We start from the raw sequence: 27,267 nt of genomic DNA on the forward strand, positions 1-27,267 counted from the left end.
TTAGTCGTAGTCCTGTTAAACAAGTCCAAATCAAGTCCTAGTCTCAAGCCTCCATCAGCTCTGAAAATCTTACTTTAAGTTATTTGAATGACTCCTTCCCATCTTTTCTGAGCTAATCTTGTCACTTGCTCTCCTCTCATCCCACCATCTCCTCTCCTCCTGACCTTCCCCATCCTTTTCTCTTTTCCCCCTCTCCTCTCCTTCTCTCGCTTATCTCCTCTAATTTCCTGAGGCATTGGGGGGTATCGTCTGCTCTCTGAGTCTGATGTGGTCCTGTCTCTTTTTCCACTGAGGAGCTCTCCTGATCGCTCCCTTTAGACTTTGAGGCCTGGATAATGTCCCTGTTAGTCTCTATCTCTCTCTCTCCCCCCCTCCCTGCTGCAAACTACATATCCATTTGTGAAAGTTGGACCGGCGAACGGAGAGAGGGGAAAAGGAAAAGATCAATGAGTGGAAGATCAGATGAAAGCCCTTGAGCCTTCACTCATTCCTCCCACTGGACATCTCAGACGCTGAGAAAGCTCTCTATACCTTTCTGGCTCTCTCTGATGGACAGTGAGCTTATGCCACAGATGGACACCTTGATTCCTTTCAATTTAACTTTATACTGTGTCGACATCCTGCTCAGTCCTCGTGTCAAATAGGCCACGTGAATCTAGTTTGGATTTGTCCTCTAGTAGTGTAAGGATATTTTTTGGGGGAGGCATGGTTTTGCTGCTGAGCTGCACTTGTTTTGTTGTCTGATGTGACATCTGCTGGTGTCTTCTGGGTAATGCACAGCTCTGTAATCTGATGTGCATGTTTTCCCGCTCAAAGTGACCTAGTTGCACTGCCTGCTCTTTTTATGTGTGGGAGAAAATGTGCAACTTACAAATATGTCTGAGATGACTGTAGACAGCTTATATTTGCAATGCTGGGATGACAAAATAACTTATTTTCCAACTCTCTTCCTTTTTTTCTGTTCTTTACTGGGATGTAATTGCTTTAAGCATAAACCTTTGAGTGTGTGAAGTAGGTCTAATGCAAAAAAGGGATTATGTATGGGGTCTAAAATATGAATTGGTTTCACTATTCTCCGTTATCATTCCACAAACACCATGGCCAGACATTCAGCTGATTTCAGTCTTGTATCATTTGTAATAGTACACATCATCTTATCTACTTCGACCACCTATTTCATTCTTGGTAGCTCTGATATCTGAGAAAAAGTGGTAAAAACCCGGATGTAAATCACCATCACGACTTTACAAAGCCCGTGCTAAGGGCGGGATGCTGCCACCCCGCCCACAGTCTACGTCCGTTTATGCACTTCCATGCACTGCGCTGTAACTGCGCAGCACCGCTGATCCTAAAAGCTGCAACGCCTGTTGTGAACAGCGCAAAGTTAAACAACATGATGTGAAGATCTGTGTTTTTTGAGCCAATTGTTTGCACACATGCACAGTGTTTGCGAGAGGAAACAATACATCCACATCTGCTCTGCAAAACGGCTGTTTTCTTTTTATTTTAGATTTTTAGGAAACTTTGAGCGCCTTTTTCCGGTTAAACGTATAGCATATGTGTTGTTTTGCTGCACCCAAAGTGACAAGTAATGTGAATACTTTAGCCACAAGGGTTCCGGTGATCATTACTGCGCCAATTACCGCATATCGCCTTTACCGAGACACTTGATAGTCGATGATAGGATCACGTTGCCTTTCAGGTGCTTGAATGCGCAGCCGCTGCACGCGGTGGAGGAACATAAAGTGTAACGGGAGTTTGGTTACAACGGAGAGAGGATGGTGGCAGAGATGGCGAGCTGCGGAGCGGCTTGTCACCTGGAGGACGGGTAAGACTGTTTTGTTGCTGAACGGACGAGTGTTGACCTCTGGCTGTACGTCGGTGTTCGTGTTTCATCGCGTGCAGCTCAGACAACATAAAGCCTGCAGAGGACGCAGCGCTAAAAATCGCGTCGTGTCAACACAGGAAGTGTTGTCTTTTGTTGCAGTCGGTGCTCATCTCTTTGTGCATTTTATGCAAAAGAAACAAATCTAAAATGATTGCGTCCTCGTTATAAATACGCGCAATTTAACGCACGATACAAAGAGGAAGTAACCGGACAGACGGGATCCCTTTGTCGGTGTTTCTCTACGCTGCACGCTGCTGTGTTGTTACACTGAGATGACTCACTGACAACAATGTAACAACATGCTGTGTGGAGCGAACGAAACATGCAGATATAAAGCGATTATTTGATCAAGTTATTTACTAAAGGTGGATACACTCAGAAATTACGATAGGAATGTTATATGAGAGATAAATAACCATATGTTTTTTATGTCAGTGTAACCTCATCATACAGTGGCCTACCAACAAGCACGCAAATATGGCTTCCTGCTTACAGTTTTTAATTATGGTTGATGACGCAATGAAAGACACCATGGGACACACGTGTGTTTTACCAACATGCTGTCCTATTTGAAATCTTTCTTTGAAAATTATTCATTTAATAGTTGTAATACAATATTTACAACATATACAACAATGTTTACTAACAGTTGTATTGTGAACCACAGACAGGTGAGGTGATCCAGATGAGTCATTGTCCTCATTGTCATGGTATCACCGGCCTGCTGAGGAGGACTGGAAAGTCCCCGAGTAAACAATACCATGCAGCGCTTTATACACTTTGTAATACAACCTTTATAGTATTGAGAAAAAAATATGAATTAAATGTCCACGAGAGACATGTAAGTAGTTTAATTTAAAGGAAACTTTATTTGAGAAGTAGCAGCAATACAGAATTCGTTTGTTTGTGGTTTATGACCCACTATAAACATATTGAAAGCAGTGAGGTGTAATATTAATGTTAATGATTAAAGAGTTTCTTTTTTGTACTCCTGTGGAATAGATGCGGGCCAACTGACGCTCGTTTATCTACGTTTGTCTCTTTGCATTGTGTTCATGGGAGGTTGTAGGAGGCGTGTTGTCAAGGTTGTGTCTTTTATCTTTCGTCCAGACACAGGCCGACGCCCTCACGCAGGATTCTGTTCTCATATGTTGTGGGAGGAAGATAGAAACAAGCGAGAGCGGAGAAAGCCTCAGAAGTCATGCAGCCGGTTCGTTCATTGTCTGTAAACATTTGAATGACGAAAATGCAAACCTTGCTCAGAGGAAGAGATATTACCGTGGCAACTAATGTGCCTCTGTGTTGTTGAGGTGCGACTGACTGTTTGGCAGAGCGAGTTGACCTTGAAGAGGAGAAAACAGTCTTTCCTGGACAGATGTTTAACAACAAAGGAAACCACTGGGCCTTATCAGGATTAACAGACGGCAAATAAAAGACCACACTTTGGTCAGCGTTAATAACCCGAATCTCTTGATGCATCATTTTACTTATGATCACCCAGTTCTGTATTTATACAACTGAGGGAGTGAAACAGGGACACACATGGGGCAACATATGACCTACTTTTTTACGCCTGCTGGTGGTGAACTCGTTGCTCTTGTGGGGTTGGCTCTCTGTCTTTTTCCCCACTGGCGGATCTCAGGCGTGTTGCATCTTGTTGAAGCTCAGAATGTGTCAACAGGTTGCACCAGTTCAGAAACACCATCTGAACCATTGCACTTGGACTTGGCTCACTGTTTGTTTGATATACTACCTTCCTGGATAGTCGAGCTCATGTCAAAAAGATTTAGAGAGCTAAATATTCAGGAGGAACTGGTATTGATGTCTGCTGTGCACGGCTGGGCGATGTGGTTGAAATTAGCGTTGAAGCGCTTTGAGTGGTCATGGGACTAGAAAAGCGCTGTACGGGTACAAGTCCATTTAATGTCACGTTGTTGATACGATTTATGAATACAGATATAACAGATGCAAAATTGCATGCAATAAAATGTGTCCAAAGTCTTTACATGCTTTCACGTGTGCATAACAAAACTTTCAATTACCAATTTTGTTAGTTTTTAATTACAATGTGCTTGGAATTATTGAACACCATATGATCCTATCATCACAATATGACACCACTGGTATTACACAAAGGAATACATTGAATATAAACCGTCCAACCCCCTTTGTTGTGTCTGAGTTATGAAATATGAAAAAGTGTCCAAAACAGTTTAGTTTAATGGCAAATGTACCCCGCCAGCATCTTTCCATGCCTGGCTTCCGGTGCTATTTACACTGCCCTTGGGTTTGGGTGGAAAGGTGAATTCAACAGGATTGGGTTGGTGTCAGATGTGTGAAAAAGTGAGATGCAGGCCATCTGTACACATTTCCTGTTTTTCTGCAATCGACTGCCTGTGTTCCTATTCGAAAGCAGAAGTGGTGAACTACAAGAGCATGCAAGGCACTTTCAACCTCTAAACCGTCCCGTACTTGTCATCGCACCTCCCAGACTGTCATGAGTGTAATTTGAGGTGGTCTGACTGTTATCTCCTGTGCCCCACAGAGACGGAGATATCCCTGCACTTGAAAACAAAGGTAAACATCGACCCATTTTCATTCTTTCCCTCCCTCTCACTCTTCTCTATCTCACTTCACTTTGTCACAGAGCACACGTATGGCTTCATGTTTTGTTTACAGCTATGTCTGTCCTCTGGCTTCTTTTTAATATTTAAAAGGCGTGCATCCCCAACTATTATTCGTCACTGCTTTTGTTGTCCTTCTTTTCTTTAACCCTTCCCACCTTTCTCTCGTCTGACAGTTTGGCCTCCCTGATTTCAATATAATTTGCCTTAAAGGGCCGCAGGACTTATGCGCAGTCATATATGATCACTTGTGTCCCTAGTTTTGCATTTGCTATTTTTAATACCACACACCAATACACAAAATGTTCTCCTTATCACTAACGTTTGCCTTTTTTTTGCCTTTTGTTACCAAATTTATCAAGTTTTTATCTCTTCAGGCGTCAAAAAGAATATTCAAATTCAATTGGCTAAAATCGACCTGGTAATAATAGATTGTCATACAACTGGTGATGATTAGGAATGCAGTGATGTGACTTTGTCTCTCCTGATACTGTTTATAATACACCAACTCAATACATATTACCGATCCAATATGAGTGCTCTATTTTTAAAACTTGCATCATTTTTATCTACGTTAACACGAGCCAAGAAATGCATGTGGTGCTTAGCATTATGTCGGTGGCCCTCTGTGTCTTAATGAATTTAACTTAATTGTTTTAATCACACACACACACACCTTTTTATGCCCTTGGTTGTGCTATTTTAATATTTCTTTTTAGACCAGCAGATGGCAGGCAATACCCATGAAACCATCCAAACCTTTGAGGCTGTAAACAAGTGTGTGTGTGTTTGTGTGTTTGGACATGCATGTGTATCTGTGCGGGTGTTTTATCTCCACCTTGTTTGTCAGTCTGATGAAGGGAAGCGGCCATGCCAGAGTGAAGAGGGATGCCTGCTGGCTCAGATGAGACAGCAGCGGCAGAGAAAGAGATTGGCCATAGGAGGCATATGAGGACAAGCAGAGAGAAATGGAGGCGGGAGAGTGCAGAGAGAGGTGAAGCAGACAGATCGGGCTTAGCGGAGGAGAGAGAGATTGATGAGGGAGGTGTTGTGAGTGGAGCAGTGATGGCAGCATCTGCTTGTTAGTCTAAGATAAAACTCTGTGGGCCAGAGAGGATGGGCTCCATCCATTAGCCAGCCAGGCACTCAGCCAGATGGCCCGGTCCATGGACATTCACTGCTGCTGGGAAGAGAAGCAGCAGCAGCTCCTCTGGACCCATCTGTATGAATGTGCCAGAATGTTAATGTATGGCACTGATCACTGGCTTCTTCACAGGGTGCCAGCGTTCAGCTGCTAAGGAATGATGTATATGTAAAAGCAGGGGGTGTAAGTCAGACATGCTGAGAGGCTTTTTTGACGAGTAATATGGATGAAAAAACACACATTGCACAAACATAGAAGTAAACTGCAAGTAGAGGTCTCTCACTGTTAAAAGAAGAGCCCCGGTGACAAAATGTAAAACTCTTTACACATTTCTCACACTTCAGTCTATCTATTATTATCTCCTTCATGTAAGGACAGTTTATATGTTGTGAGTGTTGAGTTTAGCAACAGGGCATGTAGCCGCACCCGAGGTTTCCTCTGCGTGAGACGGTAAAGATGCAGAATATATTTACAAAACAGTTTTACAGTACTATATTAGATCGTAGGATATGACTAGTGGCGTTACATATTATTGGGTGTTGTTTGTTTCTGTTTTTACTGCAGAGTTATGTTTCCTGTTCAGGTGAAATTGACACGAGACACTTTACTGCTGAGCAATGTAATAACGAGAGAATGATGAGGATGTTTATGATGCTAGCAAAACTTTTCAAGTGGTGATGATGATATGGTTAACAGGACATTTTGAGAATGATGTAGTAATAGCAATAGCCAATAAGATGGGATATAAAATGACTTTTCATCACATTTTGACATCATTGCATCAGCTTTTACAGACCAAACAGCACTAACCTCAAAACAATTACTAATCTGTTACAGGTAACCTGACAGAAAGTGACAGCAGCTCAGGTAAGCACAAATATCACACCACAACAGTTTAACTCATTTGTTTTTCCCACAACTCATACCAAAACATGTTCATCTGCAGAAAACCTCATTTAATCTGACATTTAATTCCTTTTTTTATATACAAAGTGTTTTTTTTCTCTCTTCACATTTAAACCTTTGCGGCATGAATCGAGCATACATTGGGAATTGTCAGCTCATTGCTATGTCCTTTACAAATTGATTCATCAAACAGAAAACACCGGGACATCCGCTGAAGAGAGCTCGGAGGAGGAAGATGAAGAGGAGGAGGATTCTGGTGAGAGACACACTTAGAACTACCTTAACGGAAGGTTTTTGTGAAATTTGCTCAATCACTTATATCACTCTCATGTCTGTATGTTAAATATGAAACTGCAGCCAGGAGACAGCTAGCCCTGCTCAGGTGGTAGCTTCATATTCACCAGACAGACATTAGAGTGCTGGTCTTCACATCCATCTCAGCAAGAAAGTGAATAAGCGTATTTTTCAAAATGTCAATGTTTTTGTCAGGGATGATGGGAAAAACATAGTAACAGCTGACAATAACATGGTTTGTAGGATTTCAAGCCATGGCTAATTTGTGACTCCTGTCCCTGGTTAGGCTTCTCTGCTTAAAAAAGATGTGACATAATTAAATAAAACATTCATATTTACATCACATTACAATCATTTTACATCTGTTCCATATGTTTATGTGTGCACGTGAGTTTGCTCCCTAATTCATGGCAATGTGCATGCATGTAGTCTTTATGAGTATGTATGTGTACCTTGTGCCTTGTGTATGTGTGCCTGATCATATTCCTTTCATTTCCCTGTTTCTCAACCTTCTGTCCCGTATTTTGACTTTCAGCAGAAGGCTGTGCTGAGAAGGATGGAGGAGAGGAAGGTAAGAACCAACACCGTATAATCAATCCTTGAAAAATGTTTCTCACCCAAGGATTTTACAAGATAAAGAGTGAATGGGGATACATTTTTATCTCCTTTATGTTCTTTGCAGAAAATGAAGCGGCTGATGCAGAGGAGTCTAAAAAGGGTGCGACACTACAAAATATTAAGAGCTTCCTCGTCAGACTAAGCAACAGGTCTTACATCCCAATGGCCAATGCCAGCACTCACAACTCAAAAAAGTGTCTGCCAGAGGTTTAACACAAGCTTGCAGCACTTGACATTTGATTTTCATGTGATGAAATTGGACTCATTACTATTATTTCACCCTCTAGATTCAGTCTCTGGATGCAAAGCAGATTTCTCCAATGGGAAGGGTAAGCAGATCATAACGCATGTTACAGCACAACGAATGTTCTGGAGATTGTGTCACATATCCTGGAAATAACATCACGGTTTTTTTTCTCAGACGTCCTGACAAATGAGAGGCCGTTCATAATATGCTGTGAAAAATGCAAAGCCATCCAGCAGGTGAGCTCAGAAACCATTGGAAAAAATTTATTTATACTTTTATTTGTAATTATACTTGATCATACTTGACTTTCTTCGGATTTATTTACCATGATTTTATAACTGTCCAAACAAAGAGACAAACTGTGTTGGTTTGTTTAATTAACAGAGCCACGGCAATGAGCTTGTTACCCCCAGGAGGATCTCTAAGGGACGATTACAGTGAGTACGACAGTGCGTCTCTGACACTCATCTGGTCTGTGCACATTTATATTGATGCTATATGTACAGCGTCACTGACTCTGTGTGTGTTTTAGGGTGCAGCTTGAAGGGGAGGGCACATACCAGTGTTCAGTCACTGGCCTGGTGTTTGAAGCATCGGAGCCGGTCCTAGTGCGGTACTCAGTCTTGTCCTGGTCCAAGTTCGGTGGCTTCCTCCGGGACTCCTGGAAATTTGCTGGACCCATCTTTAACGTGGACACAGTCAATAAGGACGCTTCTGTCCTCACGTCCATTCAGTTCCCTCACTCCATCTGCCTTGCCGGTGAGAATGAATATCAGGGCTGTCACGCTCCTGCATGTCTCCTGTGTTCAATATATAATTCATAATTATGGTCTCCGCCTCCTGCGGGGAATCCGTGGCCCTTAAGAAAATGTTATGAACATTCAATATCACCATTAAAGATGTTGTCTGGAGGTTCTCTGAAAAGCAAAGGTGCGATTCTTGATTAATTATGACCCATCTTAAAATCTTTACACAACATAGTTCATTTTAGTGCATATCATAATCTTTTATGAATGATTTAAAGCTGCTCTAGGCGACACATAAAATCTTCTTTTCCCTTATTATCGTCACACAGATCCAGAAAATGAGATGACATTCAGTGTCCTGCACATAAAGGACAACCGTGCACTCATCGAGCCGACAGTGGACCACTCGGGTAGCCACGTTAAGTGGAATGTGACGTCCCTTTCACCCGTGGGTCCCATCATTCAGACCAGCCAATCTGTAGAGCACCACGGCGTGGTCCTGGTCTACAAGCAGCTGTGCAGTGACAACAACAACAACAACTACAGCTTCCACATCTACCTGGCCACCAACAGCTCATCTGACATCAAGGTGAGCGTTGTTGAATACTGCATGTGGCTCTGAATTAATCTCTTCTCTTCAACAGATGATTGGCAGTTTTCCTTCTCCTCACTTGACGAGTGCAGCACTGTCGAGGCTGTCATCGGTCTTTAGGTGCATTTTAAAAACTGATAGAAATACGACAGCTGTTTTGGAAATGTGTTGAAATTCTCCGAAATGTCCTGTAGTTGCAGGATTCCACTTTCAAACAGGCATTTTAATCCATGTTGGGGAATTTTACATGTCGGTGTTATGATTGAAAAAAGGGCCTTGGTTAACCTCGAGAGTTGCTTGTGCCATCATTTCTGTATCTTTTCCTGTGAGGTTATGAAATACTGCAGTTACAGTACTGGATAAAGTGCACACAAGGTTGATCTCAATGTGTGAATACACACACACTCATGCACACACACACTTTTTTATTAAATGCACATCTTATGCCAAGCTTCTTACGACGGTAATATATTTCACACTGAATTACAATTTCTTACTCATATTGAAATTAAATCTGTTAAAGATCCACCTTTTAAGACTTGAAGTGAGCCACGTTTTGTTTGTCAGAAAAACAACCTGTTCATGACTCTGTATATTTAGTGTTTTCATTTTGGAATGTTTTCCTTGATGTGCAAGAGCCCAAAGGAAGGAAATACAGACCGAGCCGAAGAAAAACAATACAAAGAAATATTCCATTCATGAAACCATTGTCTCCCTAAATCAATGGTGACTTTCAATCAGGACAACTGCTCAATGTATAAAACTCCAGCAAAATGCCGTAAATGATGTGTGGGAAAAGGAGAACATAGTCAAAGCAAAACCTAACTTTCACTTCATGTTTAGTTTTATAACTGCAATGCCTCTAATGCTATGAACAGTTCTAGAATAGGCCCCAAATTTCCAGATTCTGGATGAGGTTATGCAGCATACTGCAATGGAAAAAATACTACGATATACAATATTATATTGTTGAAAAGCAGTAGTTTCAGCATCTGGCTGATCATTGACAATCTGAAAAACGCCTTCTGATATATTCTGCAGATATTTCCAGATAAAAAATGTCAGTGGTATGTATTGGAAAGGTATCGATGCCACTGGTGTGTGTACTGTATTACTGGAAGTGCACCGCGTAATTCGGACAGCTACATGACGATATTATCATCATTTATTTGTAATTTTCTAACACTGTACTGCTGAGGAAACTCTGGAGGTGGGTTTGTGGTTGTGTGTGTGAGCATGTGTGTTTGGGAGGGTGCAGGTGGTAATTATACTTAATTTATCATAAGGCACAAATGACAGTTCCTTAAAATATAGCAATTGTTTTCCATGAGTATGCACACAGACCAGGTCTTTTTCTCCTGAGACGCCTTCAGGTTTTCGACTCTGACTATGGGCAGTGTATTTCAATGAAGGTAATCACCATTCAGCGTGCTCATGACACTACAAAGGTGTGACTTGTCTTCTGCCTCTTTCTTCCTGCTGTCCCTATGTAAACCAGGATATTGGCAAACAGGTGCGGGGCTACAAGAATCGCTACATTCGGATAGAGAAGCCTCCCACATGTAAACTGGATGAGGGGACGTATCGTCTCCTGTGCGAGCCAGAGGGCGATGTCAAACCTCAGGTGCGTCTCTTGGTTTGTACGTGTGTGTAGGGCGGTCACAATGTCAGATTCCCGCCACACGATTATCAAGGCCAAAAATTCATGATTCTAAAGAAAATTTAAAAAATCAGTTCAGTTTGTCTCTTTTTTTGGCAAATGAATTATACTCAAAAAGTGATTGTATAGTGTCATAAAAGTCAGTGTAGTGTGTCATAAAAAGGCCTAGTATAGTATGAAATAAAATCATAGTTTAGTATTCTATAAAAAAGTCATACAGTAGTAGGTCAACTAAAAACAATCATAGTATAGCATGTCATAAAAAGTCATAGTATCGTAAGTCATATAATACTCACAAATATCTTTTTAAATAGACTAAGGGATCCCATTGGACTGTCAGCAACTGTTTTATTTTATTTTGGGGGGTAAACGTTTCTGCTCGCTAAGACAAAGCAGCCAAGAGGACAGAAGACAGGAGGTTCTTCATTCTTTATAAACTTCACTCGGAAGTGTCATTTATTTTGTCAACATTTTACATTTGTTTCCAGTGAGATATTAATGATTTTATATGTTGACTTTGTTGTTATAAACATAACTGTTGCTGCTCTATAAACAATATGTGATATATTTTAAATATAAATTCTAATGCTGTTCTGAATTTATTTGTATGTATGTTTTTAAAAGCAATGATCTAGTCATGTAGACAAGCAGAGTATTGATAATAGTATCATCTAGTTGTATTAAAATGATAAAGATAACTCTCCAAACCTGAAGGCCACCGTAGTTCTCTAGGGAGAACAAGGGAGGGGTGAGCAGACAGGTATTTAGTTGGTTGCAATCTGCAACACCCCAGTTCATGCCACCAAATCTTACACACTGTCCCTTTAAATTATGATTAAAGCTACTACGAGGAACATTCTTGTTGTGTTGAATTTGGCTGTCCCCGTGGATAAAACAAAGCTCCAGATTACCTGTAGAAAAAGAGAATTTTACTGCTGCAGGGTCTGACAGTCTTCCCCGCGCCGTCATGGTTCTAGTTCTCCCGTGCCTGCCTTCCCTCCAGCGGGCCCAGCAATACGGCCTGGGCCTCCAGCAGCATGTTTTCAGTGTTGGAGTCTGAGCTGAAGGAGTTTCTGGTGAACGTACATGATTTCATCGGATTTCACGCGGAATCCGGACTGGTGGCACCGATGACAAGCATTAAGAATAACTATGTAGAAATAGCCAATCTTCTTGCTGATGTACATTGAGACCATTTAAAAGTTCTGTACAGTAACTTTAATTATATATATATTTATGTGTCTTTGTGCAGGATTTGAAATTCACCCTTGCGGTGATCAAGATGAAAGGCTACTTTGAAGCTTTCTTTGAGCAGCCTCCTCCCTTTAAATTGTCTCTCATAGAGATTAACACTGAGGAGACCGTATGGTCCGGCACCATCAGAGAAGGTACCACTGCATTTAGTCTCACACTGAACATGTCTCTTGATTTGCAGGTGAAAGTTAAAATCAGATGTCAACGCTTTTTCACACATATTTCTATGTTTATCGGACAGCTGATAGTAACAAGAAACATTGGCAGATTTTTTTCTGCAAAGAAACCAAAAGGTTTCTCCGCATGTTTTTGTGTTATCAAGTTTGAGTGTACTTTGGTTTCTACTCCAGAGTGGTGATCTTTGTCTTTCTACTCTACACTACTAGGTGACTGTGTGGATAACACAGAAAAGAAGCCAAGGAAAAGGACAAACAGTAAGCCTTTTGTTTTTCTTGTTTTTAGATTCGATTTTTCATCACAACATGCTTTCAGCTTTTACAGGTTGACTCACACCATATATCCTTCTCATAGGCAGACAGAGGAGCAGCAGCCCCTCAGAGGAAGAGACGGCCTGTAAAAGGCCTCGGTTTCAGGACGAGTCAGGTGACTTTTCTAGTCTTTTACTAATTAACTTCAGGCACACACTTAGTTTTGCCCCAAGTCAAGTCAAAAGAAACCAGTCCACCCCTGATCTACTTTCCAGATGCACCTGTCTGTCTAAAATGATTCTGAAATAAAGCACCTCTACGTGTTGTGCGTCCTTTTCTAGATGGAGTGAAAACAGGGATGACTCTGGACCAGGACATGTCAGAGAAGCAGCTACTGCAATTGGCCAAGCGGCTCGGGAAGGAGTGGAAGCAGGTGGCCATCATTTTAGACTTGAACTCCAGCGAGCTTGATGACATCCAGGCAGCAGAGAAAGATGTGACCATGCAGAAGCTGAAGATGCTGGTGGTGTGGAAGAGCAGAAGGCTGCCGGGAGAGGCCACGGCGTACCAGCTGGGGAAAAGTTTGGAGGAACTGGATGACTTGCCAACTGAGGTTCATCAAACACTGAAAGGTAATTAACTGCAGACATGCATATTAACAATAGATGTAATAATGATGGATAACCATAAACACTAGGGCTGTGTATTGACAAGCACCTCACGATACGACACGTGTCACGATATGATATATAAACATCATGAAATAAAGTGTTTTAAGTAAAGTTGTCAGTTCACAGCCCTTCCCATTTATGTCCCATTAGTCCAGGTTCAGTTTTCAGTACCTCCACGATGTTACTGCCTGTACGGCTCTCGTGCAGTGGTGTCGTGATGTGGTGTGACACAATCGTAACATCCGACTCGGCGGTCTAGACGTCTTAACGCCGCACGTCAGGGCTACTCTCTCTGCAGGGGGAGCGGAGCTTTGACACGTTTCATCACCTCTTAGTAAATCCTGGGCACTGCACTGCTACATCCATCATGTGTCGGCAGGAATGATTCAGGATCACATAGCGCAGATACTTAAGGGTCTCGAGTTTGGATGTGGGAAAATGGCTCAAGTGCGCCCCCTACAAAGTTGATCAACTCAAGCCCCTCATTGAGGTTTCACCTACATGTATGAAATTTGGTAGGCAGATGTACAATGTGGGGACGTACAAAAAAAGCCTCTTGGAGGTATACTGTAATTTGATGAAAGGTTGTCAAAATCTTGAGTTTTGCATGCAACGCTGTTGGTGTAGCAGCGAAAAAGCAAGTTTTTTTTGTTGCCATAAAACAGATAGTTAGATCTTCAGCACACATTGTGCAATCTGCCCAAAACATTGTTGGAAGTCATCAATGCACTCAGCAAAGAGTTCCTGTTTCATTGGTGTCTGTTATCCTCACCCTCTGCATTTTAGCCCCACCCTCTTTCATAAGTCATGCCACTTTAATTGTGTGTTAATGTTTTTGTTTTTCTTGTTTTTTTTTCCAGACATGGTGAACAATCGAGCAGCTAAGTGAAAGAGATTTGCCTCAAATGGACTGTTGAATTTTTTTTGCTCCATCATCAGGAAGAAAAACCTCAGGAATACAACAAAGCAGACAAAACATTAGTTCTTCCAAGTTTGTGTTTCTCTTTTGAATATTTTCTGGAAATTTAACTGATTGATGGGTTTTTGTATTGCCGCATTTCATGAAGAGGGACACTTTCTTAACTTCGATGGGCATTTTCCCTTATTTTGTTGAAAATGTAGTCCTTTGATTCTGTAATACAGAATAGAAAAGCTGCACCTGAAGCTTCCCTTGTATAGCCAGAATTTGATGCTTAGCATTAGTAGTTTAAAAAATGACCAAAAGAGGTCGAGGTCATTGAGGTATATAGTAGCTAATTATATAGCCAGAAACATAATGTATATGTAGGTGATGCAGTGTTGAAACTGCAAAAAAACCTGGAAAAATCCAAATGGTGTATCTAATCGTTTCACTTTTGTTTGTGGGAGTTCATGTGCATGTGACTGTCCACAGCGTGACGGACTGAAGTACTTAGCTATTTTGTGTTTCATACGTTTTTATATTCGTCCTGTACATATCTTTTTTTTTACCAACTATTTCAAACCTGTGATCTATTTTTTTAAAGTCGTTTTTTTATGTTTTATGTCTGTTTGTGTTTTATTTGAAAACTCTGAACCTGTACTAAATGGAGTTGCAAGACGTCCTTAATTATGTTTATTTTAACTTGAATTATGAATCGATTACTGTGCTGTGACTGGAACACACATCTTGTTAAGTATAAATGTTAAAAAAAAAATAATCACAAGCATTCGGATGCACAGTTGAATTGAACTTTTCTACCTGTGTTCTGCAGCCTGGCAGCATTCATATAGCTTTACGAGTCATGTTTTTAAGGCTTATTTCACAAAAACAAACTATACCGTCAGCTGCCTGTGGAAACATTTCAGTTCATTTTTCTCAGCATCCCTGCATTAGTCAAAGCTTTATTTCTCTTTTGCCTATTTTCAAATGACGCTGTTTCCAGACATCTCAACACTATTTGGTAAAAGCTGCAGGAAATGCATCTGGATTGTTGAATATGTGATGGTCTTCCATGCTGATATGATGCAGTAATGTTTACATTCAGAGAATGGGGTTACTTCCTTAAACAACTTACCACCAAAAATCCAGTCTGTTCTTTTTTGCAATTGTTTCTATCATGTTTGAGTCTCTCCAAAGAATTGTGGAGTAATTGTAAATATGAAAGCAAATGTCGACTGAATAAATCTTTTTACTTAATTTAAGTGTTGTCGGTTCCATTTTCATTTGCACCCATTTCCATACATATATCACTTCCACTTCAGCACTTCGAACCAAAAAATACTTAATTTTAAATAACAATAAATCATCAATAACATCACAGGCCATTCAAATTAATAAATGTAATAAATAGATCTCAAATAAGTTGTTTTCTGCAGCAGGTGCATTGTACAGACTTAGTCAGTAGTTGTAAATGACCGTAGTGAATGACCAGAAAGGCTTGTGATGAATGTAGAAATCTTGTGGTATTAGTTGAATATTAGTTGCATTAAAGAATAAATTACATAACAGAAAGCTTTTGAAAAATGTGCATCTTAAAGTAAAGAAATTCATTTTTCTAAAATGAAGTGATGTCAATCAAAAATCATTATTATATTTTTCTCACCTTCTAACAAGAGAAATTAGTGAGCATCACTTCACACCTGAATGAACTGAATTTAAAGCTGCAGGGCAATTCAGTGAAATTCATTTTTCTAAAATGAATTTCTTTACTTTAAGATGAACATTTTTCAAAAGCTTTCTGTTATGTAATTTATTCTTTAATGCAGCCCTCATTTCAAGTAAAATGAGTAATCGCTTCGCATTACCGCTTTGAATAATTGTTGAGGTCTCTGAACATGTGACACACTGGTTTTAAATTGCCCGTGGAAAGAATTAACCTATAAGAATGTCTATTCTTGGTTAAAGACTCTGGTCTCCCTAACCACTTTTCTCTATTTGGAGAACGTCATGTGAAATAACTACTGTGACTCACGTAACTGTCGTAGTTTTGTTTCTCTTTCCTCGTATGTTGTCACGGTATGTGAACATCTCACTCGAGTCAGTAAACATGTCAGAATACTCATATTTGATTGGCTGAGTTGCATCACCTGACGTGATTTACGACGCATTGGTCGGCGTGTTTCTTGCACCGCTGAACAAGTGCCGTAAAGGCTGAAAAAGGTGCGCCGGTTAAAATAGAAGCGCTCACAGTTAAGTATGTCATAAAAATGTCATAGTACAGTACATTTTGACAAAGTCAGACTCATTCCTTTCTTTTTGCAGAGAGTGATGCTGAAGCGGTTGTTGTTCATTCTGGTAGCCCCATGTTGCCGCTCAGTGCCGCAGTATGTAGAAATGACTCGGATGATGAAGGCCCATGGGAGGCTCTGTCTCAGGAGGCAGGTACAATAGGTTGGGCATCTCCAGATTAAGGAGGGCTGAACAGCAGCCTTTTCTTCCTGCACTGAGGTTTTTGGCTACAGACCGGTTTTTGGTAACCTTCTCGGGAAGCAGTTTTTGCAGGGGGCCAGAAGACAGCGCCCGGTGATGCGTGCCTTCTACCTGCAGTGGGAACTGCCACTGGGGCACAATTATTGAAGGGTCCCTTTTAGCCTCTGAGTGCTACTCTCTGAAGGCGCTGTGGTTCAAGACAGCTTTGCTGCTCGCACAGACTGCAGCTAAGAGTGTGTGAACTAACCGCCCTGTTTGCGCATCCCAGTAATTTGCTGCTTAGTGTTGACAGTTGAGGGGCTATACTCAGACCAAATACCTCTTTTGTTCCCAAGAACTTAGCTTTCTTTCAGTTCGAGGGTTATACACCTGGAGGCTTTTTGTCTTCAACCCCATGCGGAGGAAAGGGAGGCAAAGTTACATCTGCTTTGACCAGTGGGATAGGCCACAGAGTACCAGCTGTGGAAAAGTGTGGAGGAACTGGATGACTGGTCCATCAAACACTGCAAGGCAATAAACCTCAGACATGCATATGAACACCATCCAAGAGATAACCATAATACATAACCATAACCTCAAATTATAAGTTGATTCATTTCTTGTCAAATGACAACCGGCCATAATTTTGAACGAACAAGTCTACAGCCATGCCAGTGGCTCTGTGAGGCTGTATTTAGGCACAGCGGTGCTTTGAGGTAAATGCGAACATCAGCATGCTAACATGCTCAGAAGGACAATAACAGTAAGGCATTATATCATGTGCATGTGACTTTATAAAGCATTACGGACTGAAGTACTGAGGTATTTCGTGTCTCATACCTTTTTTGTTTTGTTTTGTTTGTCCTGTACATATCGTTTAACTATTTCAAAACTCTGATCCATTTTTGTATGCTTTTGTATGTTTATATCTGTGTTTTATTTGACAACTCTGAACCTGTAAAACTAAATGGAGTTGCAAAAGTCCCTAATAATGTGTATTATATTTAACTTGAATTATGAATCCATTACTGCCCACCTGTGACTGGAACATGCATCTTAGGTAAACATGTTGTTTGTGTGTGTGTTACAAAAGTGTACATTGAGGAACAAAAACTATCCACAAGCATTTAGATACAGGGCTGAATTGAACTTTTCCTGTTTGTGCAATAAAACAAACTACTGTAAGCTGCCTGTGGAAACATTTCAGTTAATTGTTGTCAGCATCCTTTCATTAGTCGCAGCTTTATTTTTGGTTTACCTATTTTCAAATGACGCTGTTTCCAGACATCTCAACACTATTTGGTAAAAGCTGCAGGAAATGCATCTGGATTGTTGAATATTTTAGGGTCTTCCATGCTGATATGATGCAATGTTTACATTCAGAGAATGGGGTTACTTCCTTAAACAACTTACCACCAAAAATCCAGTTCGTTCTTTTTTTGCAATTGTTTCTATTGAGTCTCGCCAAAGAATTGTGGAGCAATTGTGACTAACTGTTGACTGACTTGAAAAAAAACAAGAGAAAGTTTCTTTTTACTTAATTTATGTGTCATCAATTCCATTTTCATTTGCACCCAGTTCCATACAAATATCACTTCAACTTCAGCATTTCATACAAAAAAAGACTTAATTTTAAAGAACAATAAATAACACCACAGGCCATTAAATAAATAAATGCATAAATAAATACATAAATAAATGCATAAATAAATACATAAATAAATGCATAAATAAATACATAGATAAATAGATAGATAAATACATAAATAAATACATAAATAAATACATAAATGTAATAAATACGTTCATCTCAAATAAATAGTGTTCTGGCTTGTTCAGTTGTGATAAATTAAAGTATTAAAGTAGTAGTAGAGATATTGGGGTTGGAATGATGTTGATGATGGTGATGAGGTTGCAGGACGTTTACTTTCTGTGGTCTCCTGAGGCGATGTAACCCATAGCTCGGTTGATGGTGATGGTTCGGACATGGAAGCCCCTCATCATCTTACACATCTTCTGCCTGTTACTGAAGGTGTCATCTCCCCACATCTGGGCAGCAACCTCCTAAAAGAAAACACAAGAGGGAAACAACCTGAACACCCACAAAAATAAAGAAAACAATAGGGTTTTCCTCTTAAAGACAGAACGATGAAGAGTAAATAAGAAACAAAGAAAAACAAGGAATATAAAAATACCTCTGAAGAGCCATTCTCCTCATTCAGCATCAGGGAGCAGCTCTGTATAAACCAAGGAAGATTTCATCAGGCAACTTTCCCAGAAGATTCTGTCTTTCACCCTCCCACACATGCATGATAAACATACCTTCCCCAGGCTCTGTATTATTTCCAGAGTTGGACTCAGAAGTGCAATTTCTTGCTTGGGACTTCTGAGTGGGAATTCGATGTAGGACTGAAGAGCAGCAGCGTAGTAGGCCAAGTCCTTCCTGATGTTCCTCAGACATTCACTCTGTCATTCAAACAAGACAAATCACCCATCAGTCATCTCTCTGCTTTATAATAAAATTAGAGGGATACAATGGGTGTATAATGTAAACTATCCTAATTCTGATGTGTAGAATAGCAGATGAATAACAAATGTAAAGCTTTATTTAAGTAAAATAGATACTGGACTTATTATTAATAAGCTTGTATAACAAAGAGTATGTCTGATAATTCTAAGAAAAACGTTTAAAGAGAAATAGCATACCTCACTGAAAGATGAATTTCTTTGCATCAAGCAGCTTGAGTTCTGTGGGGTCAAAAACATTTTAAATATGAGCAGTTAGTTTCACTGGTCAAGGTGCCCATACACATCTTTGGACCATATACTTGATTATATAACCTAATTATACAACATGGCTGAATAGAAATGAGTGATAGCTGAGGTGAAACTATGAGCTGAAATTATGTTTCCATAAATACGCCCAAAAACAATTTGATCCTCTATTGTAAAATGTAAAAATATGCACAAAAGAATAATTGGAATCTATATTTTCATAACACAAAAAGTAAAGATTTGATAAAAAGCATTTGATAATTCAGAATTTTTGTCACTGAGAAATCATCAAGTGTCACCTGAGTCAGAGTGGGTGCGCAGGCCAGTACTGTCTCAGCTTGACTAACCATCATTCTATCAGCCTTCATGCCATAACAAAAAACATCCTGTAATACAAAATAAGGGTAATTATTAACAAACCACAGAGGTGTGTGGCAGAGGATAAGAAAGACAGAGGAATAAAAACACAGTACAACTAAATAAACATGGCGCTGTGAATTGTACTCACACTGCTGAGAAGCTCTGTGATTTTCACCAGCAGGTTCTTGAAGAGAAGTGGACAGTCTCCGCACTTTTCTGTGCTCAGCGGGCGCACCGGGAGTCCTGTAGATGTGCGGCAGCTCAAGGTCAGCAGCAGCACACAGCTGGCGAAGCCTGCATGACAAGAGAATAACAAGCATCAACACATGCGTCCATAGGGTCCACGCGTAGAGTTTCATGACTGAAACACAGTAAAACCATAATGGGAAAATCGCATGTGTTTCACGCTGACTTACAGAAATGAAAGCCTGTCATCTCTCGGATCAGATAGATATCTCTGGTTGAGCCTGGTTGATAAGTAGCACTGTGTTGCTGCCTTCAAATATCTGATTGTATTTATATGCATGTTTTTTTTTCGGGGGGGGGGGGGATTCCCTTCGCCGTCCTGCAGGAGCGCCAGCAAAAAGAAAACTAAAACGTCATCTGTAATTTCCTCGTTGTCAATCTTCCAGCAAACATTGCTTGTATGAAAACAGGAAGTGCCATTGTTTGTCTTAGATTTTGAAAGAAACCAACTACGGGGGAAAAGTAAACTCAAACTGTGATGCAATAGTTTAAATTTAGATACAAGGCAATTCACGGGTTTGAATGTATGTGGTTTGGATATGAATTAGAATAGGGGTTGGCTAATAGATGAGCAGAGCCTTTAACTCCACATGGGTGCATATAGGCCTATACGAACTATTGAGATCATCTTCTTTTGCAACTGCCCAAAGGAAATACATATATTGAGTTGATTGCTAAAATATATTATTAGTGCAGAATTGCAGGAAGCAGCTCTGAGGTGCCGACAATTAGCTCCATGGTGATGGTCATCTGGTCCTGTCAGCAGCAGCATCATGTGGGAACCCAGTTGCATCAGCATCATGGGACCAGACAGCTTATTTTGATCCCTTACTCACTGTTTCATTCACAGGATGATTATCGTTTGATTCAGCACGTTTCACACAAATACCGCAAGATCCTGCCTGCCTGACGACCTCTGTCCCTTATCTGTCCAACCCACGGAGTATGATCCATCAATGCTCCGATTAACGTCACTGTAGAAGAGGGTCATTTCTTCCTCCAAGTGCGGGTGGGCGGTGGGCTTATGACTGGGCTTATGACTGGGCTTATGACTGCTCTCAGAGGCTAAAAAACGTTTCATTTCTTCTTTATTAATTTGCAGAGGAAGATCATGTGATATGATTGAACGCTCCGAAACACATATAATGCGGAGATTGTTTTGCCAACTTCTGTTTCCAAGGTCACAAATGAACTTTTAATCTGAAGTATAGTTTTGTCAGCATTTGAGAATTGCACAATGCTCAAACGAGAATAAATAGAAATATTATTGATGCATAAAGCATGACTTCATACTCTCTTTACACCCTCCAGTCCCAGTTTACAGGACCTGAGATCCACTTGTTGTGTTTAACACACAAAAGAAAGTTCACTCTCTGAAACTGGAGTTTCCTGGCCTTTCACTTGTTTCAACATAGGACCACCAAAGATTAAAAATTACTCTTTAAATACAGTATATGATCAGGCAGAAGACCCACCCGGAGAGAGGGGGGAGTTTCCCAGAAATTCATTTATCATAATTTACATGAAAAATAACATTGTATTCATTACTAAACTTTCCAGCCATCGTTTCTGTGCATTTAAACCTTGGCCCACAACTGACCATTCATCGTATATTATAAGTCAACAAAAATTCCTAATTATGAATTTAAAGGGGCTGTCCACATTTATAATTAGTCCCTTTAAGAGCAGTAAAAAAAAAACAACCGAGATGAGAGAGTGAGAGACAAACAATGTCACGATGAGGCAAGACCGAAACAGAGGGAGATGAGTCATGCTACGTGTAATGTGGTGGTGCTTTATATTCCCGCTGCAGTTGTGACCACTGATTACACTTCCTATGTTCATTAGAAAGAGGAAGCTCTCTTCAAAAACTCTTCATCCAGTTGTCTTGCAGCAACATGAATTCAACTTACTGCACACCAAACCAACATATATGAAACAAAGTTTATTCTTTATTTTACATATCTGTACATAAACATTTCTTTCCTCAAATAAAGTTTTTGATTACAGTAGGATGAAAACGATTTTAACACACTTATTCATTTAAAATGACTCGTGTCAGAAAATCAACATTCACAAAATGTTGAAGAGCAATTAGAGTGAACGTATTACCAAAAGCTACGACTCCACTACAAGGCAGGCATGTTTCCTTTACACTCTTTTAGCACCTTCAAATAAACATTTCTCAGTTGAAAACTACCATTTGTGCAGAATAAAAACAGGTTGACTTTGAAATACTTGAAAATCACTGTCCAACTTAAAATGGTCTGAAGAAGTTAGTTTCCATCTGTTTTTTTTAAATTTTTTTTATACAATGTTGTTTCTTTTTCTCATGACTTACTTTCTACTAAATTTTTCACTATTATTTAATTTTTTTCCCACAATTTTTGCATTTGACAGTTATAATTTAGTGGCGAATGTAGAAAGAAACGATAGCGAAGCAAGGCCGATCACTGCACAGGAAGCTGGGGACAGAATCCATGACAACACACAATCAATTTATTTTTCTCCCAGGAAGCAGGAAGTGCTCATCCGTCCTCAGCGCTGGGAGAAAACCACAGAAGCTAACGAAAGAGGGTGGCCTTCTTCATTGCTGCTGCTACCACTGGAGTCAGTGGGGTGGACAGGAAGGTCGACATGGGGAGAAGGGGAAGCAGCAAGGAGCAAAATACTTGGGACAAGCGGGCAGGATTTGGATCGACACGGGGCAGAGGTGGAATGGCCAGAGGGGAAAAGTCTGGTTTGGAGCGGGAGCTTAGCTTGGCAGAGGGGAGCAGGGCGGAGTGGGTACGGGCATCTTATTTGGATAGGGTCCTCTCAGCCAAATGTTTCTGCTGGCTCTCGGCATGCCTGCAAAGGAGAAAGGGAACATAAGTGGGGTGATATTTTTCAAAGAAAAGATCAAAACCAACAATGAATTAACTCTAGGAGAGCAAGATAACTGGTTGCTCTGTGTCCTCAACCAAAGTCAAAATGTGTCTGGTGCTCTTGGATGAACAGAAAGGCACTCCAACATCTTAGAAAAACGAGGAGGGAATTTTAAAAAAAAGAAGCCGTATTATAGTGGAGTGAAAAAGCCAACATGTTTTGAACGCTGTAGGTCTTCGTCAGGGCATTTAACAAACAAACAAAACAGGTTTTGCCACACCTACTGCGTATAGTACAAACAATTAATGGGAGGCAATCACATGACCCAGACTCAAAGAAAAAGACAGAAGCCTATACAAAACATTTGAAGTCTATATCCTCATTAAGACCAGGATTAAGACTCACTGTCCTTAGATTTTAGAGCGCCTTCTTGTTTATAATAAATGGATCCTAGTCACAAGTATTGTCTGTGTAGCTAAAGCTTAGTGTAGCTAATTTGTTTGTGCCATTACTTCCGCTGTTTTCCAAAAACTATTCAACACTAAACTATAAAACAAAACAGGTGAGAGAGCCATACTGTTATTTATTATGTTCTGTAGCTCTGATAAATAGCTTCGAGTGATGTCACTTGAGTCAGCATCGATAGGGTTTGAAGACTACAAGTTTGGAAATGAAAAAAAAAATTCTGGGGGTGTGGAGAAAGTAGTGAGATCTCTGTAGCCCAATCCTGATCCCTGCTCTGCACCTTTGTTAGTGGTTCAAGACGACATTTCAAGGAAGAAAAATGCGTGGAATAAAATATACAATATCTTTCTGCAGCATTGATTTCTTTGATAAGAAAGAAAACTGTACTTCATGAGTCTGGCAACTTTATAAGAGTGCAATGCTGAATCGGTGGAGTACTCCTAAAAACTACAGTGTCCAGCTGTTTTAAGAAATCCCATCGCATTCTTTTGTTAATGAAACTACACATTTGTATATTTTATTATTTACATCTCCAGTGGGAACAACTGGGCTTGAGGCCGAGAGCCACAGACAGGATAGGAGAAACAGAAAGGACTAATATCGTTTGTTTCTTATTTTTTCACGAGGCTTCTTGACAATAACAAAAGTATAGACTATTTCCTTTCAATCTTATTCTTTAAATTACGTTTTGTTTTCTCTCTCTAATACACCATATGAGTAAAAACGATCATGGTAAACCCAGGGAACACGTTTGCCATTAAGTGCGTCATCACCTGGTGAGGTCCTCTATGTCAACCAGCATGGCATCTTGCTCCATGTGTAGTTCATCCCGAATCAGCAGCAACTGTACAAGCTCCTCATTCAGACCTGGAGTTGTAGATAATATGAGGAATAGTACAAAAAAAATCATGTAAGGCTACAGACTCAATTTGTCCACATCATATTTACAATATGGAAATACTTCAAACATCAGTGACATCAATAGATGGACATTACATCTACAAGATATACTGTGGAGAGTGTGCAACTGTCTGAAATCTCCCGTTATGGGTTCATAAAATGACCTCACAAAGTCATCAAATACATTAGAAGCATTGACAGACAACACCTCGGTGGTTGTGGTTGTTCTCATATCACATGATTTAGCTATTGTCCCTTCAGCTTTGATAGAAAATAGTAAGAACCGAAAAGAGATATGAGGGGAAAGTCTGTATTGCAAGTTAAAAGTAGCTCATGATGTTGGACTCATGGGGATTTTTGGAGCTGTTTTATGTTAGATGAGATTATTCATCCCTGAGTAGCAGGATCAATGATCTGTACAGTGCGGTGACAGTAAATGCTCAGGGGAAGCTGTTAACTGGTACAGTTCTGTGAACTGACTAACGTGGGTCAGTATGCATGTGCATGTTTTTCCCCATTTGCTCTCTTGCTCATTTCAGCAATTGAAAGTAGAGGTCAGTGTGTTTGTGTGTGTGTGTGTGTGTGTGTGTACTGTACTGTGTGTGTGTTTGTGGTCAACTCACTCTCAATCTGGGAGTGCAGGTCGTTGACTATAACTTGGAGCTGCCCCAGCGTCATATCTCTCAAGTCGGTGGGCTTCAGGCTTCTTTTCATTAGACACTCACTGATGTGAGGCATGTGTGGAAGCTGCCGAAACACACAGACACAGACACACACACACACACACACACACACACACACACACACACACGGAAAAAAACATGTTAAACACTGTGCTTTCTCTATTTGGAGGTCGAAACAAGGTTAAGCTTATAAATAATGTGCTGCTGTATAACTATTTTTTTAGATACTTATGCAATTACCTTTAAAGACATGTATCAAACAATTTCATTCCTAGAACAAAAAGATACTGTATATTGTTGTAAATTCATTGCCCTATTCATAGACATCATTACATAAATAACAATCAGAATACAAATTGGACTGAATTCAGAAATGTCTTTTACTGCATCGACATTGTCAACAGGTTGTTTTCTGTCAACAACCTGTTGACAAACAATTAATACGTTCATTGAAAAAGACAAATTAGCATGCTGGAAATCTGGTCAGTATGAGAGCACTGGAAGAGTCAGCTCCTTTGGTTGACTGACACAAAGTTCAACTTCAATCTGCTGCTTGAACTCATGTGGTTAGTTGCTTTTTGCTTTGATGCTTTTTTTGTGTGAAAAAAAAAAAACGACAGCTTTCCAGTTTCTCCTGATAATGCCCCTGATGATGAATCACTATCTTCTTGAGGTGTTCACCACTCTTGCATCGGGAGACTGTGTTTTATATGAGTACACAGCAGATAAACTCAGCGACTGTGTGAAGTTTTCACTATCCAGCAGAGTCCAGCAACTGCTTTTTCCTGAGAGCCCACTGAACGCTTTTACCCCACAATGTACAGTCCAAGTACAAGTATGATTTTCTTCTCCACTGGAACTATGAAAATTCCCAAATCTGCCCACTCACCAACAGCAGTGACACATATGTTATGTAATCACAGACGAAGGTGGAGGGACAATAAAGGGTGAGAAATTCCACCCTTTTTCTCTATGAGTGAAAATGAAAGGCTTCTGTAAAATGCAAAGGGCAGTGGAAGTTTTAGACTTGTATTTGTGCCAATTATTGCATGACTATTACCTGAGCTGGCTTTGTGAATGTGTTAATGAGTGTAAATTGCCACCAGCAGTTGCTTCAGGTTCTCAATCAACTTGAGAGTGTAGCCACAATATGTAATAAAACGTATCACGTGTGCTCTCTCAGGCACAATGGGCAGATAATGAGCTTTTTGTTTACCAGACTCTCCCTCGTGTCAACACTCCCATCCAACCGTTCTGCATTCTTTCTCCTTTCCCCTCCAACACCCATTTTCTCTCTCCCTCCCACTTCATCTCCAATCTTGACAAACAGTCGGTGAGAAAAATGTGTGCGCTCTCTCTTTGCATGTGCCACACTCTTAAGTGTTTGCATGCGAGGAGCGTCTGACTGGCTCTTCGAACTAGTTTCTCTGCATTCTTTCACTTTCACATTGGCACTGATGCAACTGTACTTGAGGTCACTGCATGTCAGTTTCAGTTTCTGCGACTAGACAAAGGTGGAGACTGAAGAGTGACATAGAGAGAGAGATGTGATGTCAAAGACAAAGTGCGTGGGGAAGCTTGTAGACTGGTGTTAGTTCCAACTCAACAGGCCAGACCGCTGACTGATGTGTGAGTTTCTGTGATCATATGTCAAATGACCGAATGAGTGCTCAATACTAGCAAACTAACCACCAACAATTACTCAATATCAGCTTGAGGAACTACAGTACACTTATCTCTGAATGAATTTGGTCGAGAATATTGAGGTTGAACAGGAGAACCTAAATCTCTCCCCCTCCCTTCTCTCGATGACTTTCTTGCTTTCTCTCAGCGTTTCTGTGTGTACAGATTGAGGAAACACACACACACACACACACTCCCAGCACACAGACAGACAGTTGGATGCAGGCTTACTGTGCTGGCCGAATTCCCATTGTTTGCTCTTGACAAGCGGGCAGGACAATCCAGTTTAGCTGGAACTGAATGAAACCAACTGGCAGCCGTATAACAGCAGACGGATTGTTCTTGGACCCCCGTTGTCTTTATCAGATAGATGAGCTCAAGTGCCCCTTATCACCACCTGTCATGTTCCACATGCGTTCATTTTAATGTGGTTGTTAGAAGTAGATTTTTATAACAATTTTGTCATACAAATCCATTGTGCATGTTTACTATAAGGGGCAGAAGGGGGCTCTTTCAACCATTTATCCATCACTTACAGCTAATTATGTCAACAATTTATCCACTGCTTCTAGCTAATTATGTCAAATGTCGCCATTTCCTATCGATAATTATTTCAACTCTTAATACACTACTTTTAGTTATCCAATTGAACCTTTAACCCTTAACTCTAAGCTAACAATTTGAACTATTTATCCATTACGTTTAGCTGTCTGTATCAACTGTTTTTCGGTTAAGTGTGATTAACTATTACTGTTACTTTTATCATTTAAAATGTTTACCCCCTTAGCCTACTTTAAAACCATTTATCCTTTACTTCTAGCTAACTATATAAACTGCTCCCTTGC

At 40.3% G+C, this 27,267-nt stretch overlaps 3 protein-coding genes across 14 annotated transcripts in view; 1 reads left to right on the forward strand and 2 right to left on the reverse strand.

Annotated features, from left to right (window-relative positions):
* Positions 1-1,365: 1,365 nt before the first annotated feature.
* LOC142959012 (uncharacterized) lies at positions 1,366-15,235 on the forward strand. 10 transcript variants are annotated; one of them, XM_076100129.1, is made up of 18 exons: positions 1,366-1,828; positions 2,999-3,098; positions 4,434-4,465; positions 6,494-6,523; positions 6,756-6,818; positions 7,392-7,427; positions 7,539-7,574; positions 7,762-7,803; positions 7,896-7,957; positions 8,106-8,158; positions 8,254-8,480; positions 8,797-9,056; positions 10,558-10,683; positions 11,972-12,107; positions 12,360-12,407; positions 12,505-12,576; positions 12,677-12,721; positions 12,758-12,896. In XM_076100129.1, exons 1-17 carry the CDS (start codon positions 1,711-1,713, stop codon positions 12,697-12,699), a joined length of 1,464 nt encoding a protein of 487 aa, XP_075956244.1. In that variant the 5' UTR covers positions 1,366-1,710; the 3' UTR covers positions 12,700-12,721; positions 12,758-12,896. The 10 variants fall into 10 exon arrangements, with proteins under 10 accessions (XP_075956244.1, XP_075956236.1, XP_075956235.1 ...); XM_076100121.1 differs by lacking the exon at positions 12,677-12,721 and adding an exon at positions 13,933-15,235 and having other exon boundaries at positions 1,375-1,828; positions 12,758-13,033; XM_076100120.1 differs by lacking the exon at positions 12,677-12,721 and adding an exon at positions 13,933-15,235 and having other exon boundaries at positions 1,375-1,828; positions 7,395-7,427; positions 12,743-13,033.
* A 3,106-nt stretch (positions 15,236-18,341) lies between these two features.
* il12a (interleukin 12a) lies at positions 18,342-20,904 on the reverse strand. The gene is made up of 7 exons (XM_076100600.1): positions 20,760-20,904; positions 19,726-19,871; positions 19,517-19,603; positions 19,149-19,190; positions 18,765-18,908; positions 18,638-18,679; positions 18,342-18,506 (listed from the first exon to the last, which is right to left on the reverse strand). Exons 1-7 carry the CDS (start codon positions 20,902-20,904, stop codon positions 18,366-18,368), a joined length of 747 nt encoding a protein of 248 aa, XP_075956715.1. The 3' UTR covers positions 18,342-18,365.
* Positions 20,905-22,617: 1,713 nt separating this feature from the next.
* The window catches only part of schip1 (schwannomin interacting protein 1), a 183,842-nt gene continuing 179,192 nt past the window's right edge, over positions 22,618-27,267 (reverse strand). For all 3 annotated transcript variants that reach the window (XM_076100927.1, XM_076100926.1, XM_076100928.1), the window contains 3 exons: positions 24,680-24,803; positions 23,930-24,023; positions 22,618-22,673 (listed from right to left, as the gene is read on the reverse strand). In XM_076100927.1, coding sequence (XP_075957042.1) covers positions 22,622-22,673; positions 23,930-24,023; positions 24,680-24,803 — 270 coding nt within the window. In that variant the 3' untranslated portion in view covers positions 22,618-22,621. The remainder of the gene's footprint in view (positions 22,674-23,929; positions 24,024-24,679; positions 24,804-27,267) is intronic.

The sequence above is a fragment of the Anarhichas minor genome, unplaced genomic scaffold (assembly GCF_050575085.1).
Source record: "Anarhichas minor isolate MPS153535 unplaced genomic scaffold, ASM5057508v1 ptg000026l, whole genome shotgun sequence".
Lineage (NCBI taxonomy): Eukaryota > Metazoa > Chordata > Actinopteri > Perciformes > Anarhichadidae > Anarhichas > Anarhichas minor.